The sequence below is a fragment of the Gossypium hirsutum genome, chromosome A02 (genome assembly GCF_007990345.1).
Source record: "Gossypium hirsutum isolate 1008001.06 chromosome A02, Gossypium_hirsutum_v2.1, whole genome shotgun sequence".
NCBI classification, from domain to species: domain Eukaryota; kingdom Viridiplantae; phylum Streptophyta; class Magnoliopsida; order Malvales; family Malvaceae; genus Gossypium; species Gossypium hirsutum.
In genome coordinates this window covers 79521853-79528501 of record NC_053425.1, presented here as the reverse complement: position 1 = coordinate 79528501, position 6649 = coordinate 79521853, and the positions used below count along the sequence as shown (strand labels likewise).

Sequence of the window (6649 nt, the reverse complement as noted above, 5' to 3'; positions counted from 1 at the left end):
TGGGGAGCTCTTGTTCTATTTGTAAAGAAGAAGGATGGATCCATGAGGTTACACATTGATTATCGGCAATTGAACAAGTTGACCGTAAAGAATCTATACCCTTTATCGAGGATCGATGATTTATTCGATCAGTTTAGAGGGCTAACGTATTCTCTAAGATCGATTTAAGGTCTGGATACTATAAGTTGAAAGTGAAAGAGATGGATGTTCCTAAGATCACTTTCAGGACTCAATATGGTCACTACGAGTTCCTTGTGATGCCCTTTGGTCTCACGAACGCTCCGGCAGCCTTTATGTACCTAATGAATCAAATTTTTTAGCCCTACCTTACTCAGCTTGTTATAGTCTTCATCGACGACATCTTGATCTATTCCAAGATTGAAGAGGAACATGATGGACACCTAAGAGTGGTTCTGCATATTCTTCAAGAGACACTGTTATATGCCAAATTGAGTAACTGTGAGTTCTGGCTCCATGAGGTGATATTGTTGGGACACGTGGTATAGGCTGAGGGTATTTGTATCGACCCAAAGAAGATCGAGGCAATCTTGGACTAGAAATAACCTAAGAACATTAGTGAAATTCAAAGTTTCCTAGGATTGGCCTGTTATTATAGGAGGTTTGTGGAGGGATTTTCCTTAATTGCAGCTCCAATAACCAAGCTGTTGAGGAAAAGTGCCCCTTTCAAGTGGACTGGCAAGAGAGTTTTGAAAAGCTTAAGTCCATGTTGAGTCAAATGCTTGTTCTGATTCAGCCAGAGTCTGGGAAAGATTATGTGATGTACAGTGATGCGTCTCATGCTGGGTATCATCTGAAACTCTAAATTATATAGATTTTTTTATAGTTGTTTATGTCACATTTTTACTTAAAAATTATGTTAATCTTGAATACTCGACAGTTAATTTAGTGAATTTTGTTCACATTAAGATATTGGGCATGATTTAGTAAAGTATGCAATTTTATGCTTTTATGTCTTAAATTTGTGCATAATTTAATTTTTTCATGTTACATATTAATTTCCTTTATTTAATTGTTGTAGATGGACCATGGAGTTAATAATTTGAGAAGCTTATTTTAATTATACATAAATATGAGCTTTATTTCATCTTTGTTGAATGACAAAGGAAAGCAAATTGGGCAAAGAGAAGGTCACTTTGATCCAGTTAAAGTTGATTTAATTGAAGAACAAATCTGACAAGTAATTAGGTCACAAAAATCGTCCTAAATGAGGGGGACAGAAGCCCAATTCGACAAGGGCATATGAGCACCTTAAAATCAACTTTTGGAAGATTTATTCAAAGGTATTTACACTTGTAAAACAATTAAAAATCAACTCTCAACTTTTACCCAAGAAACCGTCTACCTCCTTACATGATTCATGCATGAATCAATCAACCAACAACCTCCTCTCGACACAATTCATGGCCGGACAAGTAAAGGAGAAACCTAAAGGATATTCAAGCTATTTTTAATAAACTTTTTAGCCATTCCTTTATCATAAATACCACCCATTACTTCTCATTCATTCATCCCTCAAAAGCATGTCCAATTTAAGTTGTTAGTTTTTTTTCCAGGGTAAATTTAGATGAAAGTAAAAATAACAATGACAATAAAATAAAATATTATAATGACTGAAGCTAACTTTGGTTGGTTAATCCGATCAGTTCATCGATGGTCGGCAAATATGATGGTCTTAATAATGATCCTACATGTATTTCGTGTTTATCTCACTGGTGGTTTTAAAAAACCAGGCGAATTAACTTGGATGTAATATAACATAAAAAGTAAACTAGAGAGACCGCAAACCAAATTTCAAATCCAAACCAATTATGAAATAGTCATTAATATTTTATTAAAATGATAAAATTATGATATGACTGGTAAAGTATAGAAATAACGTGTAAGAGGGCAAGGCCTTCATAAAGCTGAGATCTGAACCAGAAGGAGGTCGTAAAGCTAACGGAAGTGAGACTGAGCTTGGAGATTGAGACACTCGTAATCTCAAAATCCATCTTTTTCTTGTTTCTCTTCAACAATGGCAACCCCCAAAGCCCTAAAGCTTAAACCAAGAATAAGATCCCCAATTCCGGTCATGATTTTGGGGTGCATTACTGCCATTGCTTTGCTTTTCCTGTTTTCCTCCTTGAATTCCACTAATCGATTTTGGTTCAGCTCTGCCAAAACCTATTTGAAAAAGAAAGCAAGGGAACACTCTCTCCATGACAAGTATTTGTACTGGGGTGACCGAATCGATTGCCCTGGAAAGCACTGTGATTCATGTGAAGGTTTGGGTCATCAAGAGTCTAGCCTCAGGTGTGCTCTTGAAGAAGCCATCTTTTTAAACAGGTAATCGGTTGCCTTTCTTTTACTTTTTTTTTTTGCTTTGTTTTTATTTTCGTTTCATCCGCTGCCTTAATTTATTCACTAGGATAAGATCTTTCCTTCTTACCCTTTGTAAAATGAACAAGGAAAAAAAAATGGAGTCAAATTTTTTGTTTTCATGTATTTTGGATATTGAATTAGGAATCGGAACAATGCCATCTACTTGCCAAAATGAATATTGGCGTTTAATCGTCGATGTAACTATCCATTTTGACTTACTAAATGTAATTGTGAAGTTTGGGATTAGCGGTTCTTAATAATAGAGCTTGGTTAACTAACACTGAGGTTCAAACAAATAGAAAACACTCCAAGATTTTTCAGCTTTGAGATGTTGCTGGCAATGGTAATACAAAGCAATGGAATCAAGAGTCGGTTCTTATTTCACCAAAAAGAAAAATGAAGACTCAATTTTAATTTACAAACATGTGGCTCAAGGCTATGTTTGCATTCTGAATATATATATATATATATACACACACGCACACGCACACACACACACATACAATATATATATATATGTATAATGCAGTACATGAAGCAAAAGATGCAACTTTCTTATGATTCATCTGGTGTTGCATTTCCTATTGCAGAACTTTTGTGATGCCTTCTAGAATGTGTATCAATCCAATTCACAATAACAAGGGAATCCTTCATAAGGTTGACAACGTAACTGCAGAGGAAAGGTTAATTTTATGAAGTTTTGTCTTTTCAGTTAACAGTTTTAGATGTTATTTTTGTATTTATTCTTTCAAGTAATGTTTTACTTATTTGAATTTTAATCTTACTGCTAGCTAAATGTGAAGGTAAAGTATCAATTTTCCTTATTCATGTAATCTCAACAGTGAAGAAGTGAACTAGACAATCTAAACTTGCTTTTCTCATTTGGCAGGTGGGCTGCATCCTCTTGTACCATGGATTCTTTATATGATATTGACCTGATATCTGAAACTGTGCCTGTAATCTTAGACAATTCAGATGCATGGCATCTGATACTATCGACAAGTATGAAGTTGGGAGATAGGGGGGTTGCCCATGTGGAAGGACTTACACGAGTGGACCTCAAAGAGGATAGTCGTTACTCAAATCTCTTACTCATTAACCGAACTGCAAGCCCTTTGTCATGGTACTTAATGGCATACGATTCGATATTAAGTGATTGATCAGCTAATTCTCTTTTCCTTATGCACCAATGGTTGACCTAAACTACCATAGTGCCCCGGAGGGCAGTCAGAAAGGGCTGTAGATTAAGTAAAATTTTCTTCTATGTAGTCCTCAATATTTAAAACAAACTTCTAGTAGTTCTATCCTTATAAGTTCCCTGTGGCACTAAACTGTCATAATTACTCAGGTTTGCAGAGTGCAAGGATCGAAAGAACCGCAGTGCTATTTTATTGCCATACTCATTTCTTCCTTCAATGGCAGCAGAAAAGTTAAGAACTGCAGCTGACCAGGTTTTTGTTACTTAATCCTCTTTTCCATGTTATCTTCAAAATTCTCTAGATGGCGTTCAACTATAATTTGATTAACCAGTCAAATCTCTTTCCTGCTTAGCATTTACTGGCTGCTGGAATGTACTTTTTCCTTTTAACGGGTAAAACAAAATCGCAAACGAATTTGTTAATCAAATGCATGAATACCAAGACAGATAGTGTGATGGTTAAGTGCTAATCAAGTTACCATCTTTAGTAGTCATCCGACTTCATAATAAGGTCAAATTAGAATTTCCTTTTGATTTCTCTCTCAAACCTGCCTTAAATTTTCTTCCAGACCTTGTCAGCTAATTGAGGAAATTGAGGGAAATGGAACAAAAATATTTAGAGAAGTATGTGTTTATATGTTCTCTAACATATTAGATGAATTGGACTGGTATCTGCCCCATTCTAGAATGACACTTAATTTTAGGAATATTGAAATTTAATGGATATGTCTCGTGCTATATCTAATATGGATACAGCAATAATACCGAGGGAATTTTGAATTTTTGATGCTTCATAATTAAGAAGGAACCCCTTGATCCATTTAGGTTTGGCATAGAATTTGAGGGAGTGGTGAGGTTATCCATTTTGTTGTGATAATTTTGATTGATGAAGTGATAATTCCTGATCCTTGAAGGTTCACGATTGAGCTCTTGGTTAGGAACTATGAAGCGCGGACACTGACACGCAATATGGGTACAAAACAATACAGACACGGCAATTTGGCAATTTTGAAAAAATGAGGACACGAGAATAAAAAATATTTGATATATTAATATTCAATAAATATATTGATATTTTTATTAATATAATTAAATTTTAAAATATTGAAATATTTTACTATGACATAATTTATTTATATCCTAACTCCAAATATATTAAAAAAAAAATCTAAGTAATATATATTTTTTGGAATACAAACCAATTTATTAATATTTAATGATGTACAACTATAACTCATTAGGTTAAATTCTGCTATGAGTACCTATATTTTGCAAAAGTTGTGAATTTAGTCCTTGTACTTTAATTTGATCAATTTTAGTCCCTATACTTTCAAATTGGTCAATTTTAGTACCTGTACATTTTGAATTTTGAAATTTTAGCTCTAATCCAAACAGTAGCTGTTAAATTTATTTGGTTAGATTCAATTACTAGTGACATGGCATTATGATAATGTTTGGCGCATCAGATTTTGGAAATAATAAAATTTAATGAATTTAGCAGTGAGGACTGAAAATTTAAAATTTGAAAAGTGTATTAAAAATGACCAAATTAAAATACAGGGATTAAATTTCGCAAAGTACTGGGACTAATAGCAGAATTTAACCAACTCATTATTATTTGTCAGACTCTTAAAAAATAGTCTCTTCATTTCTCTCCTCTACCTTTATTTCCTTTTCTGTCCATCTCTTTTTCTTCCTCAACTCAGAACCAGCGTCACCACTGTCATTCCGGCTGCCGTCAATGGTGTCGGAATATTGAAAAAATACCCTTGTTTTATTTCTTTCTACCTCCTAATCACATGCAGCAGATTAGATTTGAGAAGATCTTAACGATATAGTGTAAATCTGGGTTTCAAACAGGTATTTTCTATCACTATTTTGATGTTTTCATCGACTTTCAGCCACCAAAATCCTGTATCCATGCGTGTTTTGACCGTATCTGATTTTTTTCTTTTTTGACTATCCTGATGTGTCCGGTACATGTTCCGGCGTGTCGAACACCGTGTCGACACTGGTACGAGGGGATTTCCAGCTTGTCCGTGCTTCATAGTTTAGGAATGAAATGTCCTCTATAGTTTAATGGTTTGGATGATGTAGAGATGATATTTGATTTGTATCTCATATTATTATTGCAATGTATTATTTGATGAGCTAGCATTAGCAAATTGAACAACAAATCTGATTACATCTCCATTTCCGGACAACGTGTTGACACCAGTACGAGGGGATTTCTGGCGTGTTTGTTCTTCGTAGGTTAGGAATGAAATGTCCTCTCTATTGAGTAATGGTTTGGATGATGTAGAGATGATGTTTGATTTGTAACTCATATTATTATTGCAATGTATTATTTGATGAGCTAGCATTAGCAAATTGAACAACAAATTTGATAACATCTCCATTCTAAGATATAAATTGTTCTTTACAAGTAATTTCTGCAGAACTGTTTTAGTATATTCTGTTCTTTTTGGAAATACTTGTTTAATTCAAAGACCGTGTTCCTCTAATTATTGGTTTCCTGTCCACAGATTAAAAGAGTCCTTGGTGACTATGATGCTATCCATGTTCGCCGAGGTGATAAAATAAAAACAAGGAAGGATAGGTATGGGGTTAAAAGGAGCCTACATCCTCATTTGGATAGGGACACCCGTGCAGAATTTATCCTTCACAGAATTCAGAAGTGGGTACCATCTGGACGAACTCTTTTTATTGCTTCAAATGAGAGGACACCTGGATTTTTTTCGCCGCTTTCTGTCAGGTAAAATCATTCAAGTCTTCTGATGTGTTCAAGCGTTAGAACCCCTTAGGATATACTCCATCTTAATGTAGATTCAATTTTACCTTTCTTATTTCCAATTCAGCTATGAAGAGAATATCTATTGTGCCAAGTTTGGTCTTTAAATTTTCCTAGTTTATGCTAAAAGATGGTTTGTTATGCATTCCATATGGTTTCCTTTTATTTTATCTTTTGTTATCATTGTATGAATCACAATGTATCTTGCTGGGAGGATGATAGGCCTTGTCTTGTAGTGTGGAAAAAGTTTATTCTGATATTAGTCCTTAACGCCTCTT

The 6649-nt window shown here is 34.5% G+C and overlaps 1 protein-coding gene across 1 annotated transcript; it reads left to right on the top strand.

Annotated features, from left to right (window-relative positions):
- Positions 1-1875: 1875 nt before the first annotated feature.
- Positions 1876-6335, top strand: LOC107941353 (uncharacterized; the record flags this gene model as incomplete). Its single annotated transcript, XM_041086212.1, is given in 5 exon segments — positions 1876-2346; positions 2973-3065; positions 3272-3505; positions 3731-3833; positions 6106-6335. Coding segments are annotated over 5 exon segments (971 nt in total), but the record flags the coding sequence as incomplete, so codon positions are not given.
- Positions 6336-6649: the final 314 nt, after the last annotated feature.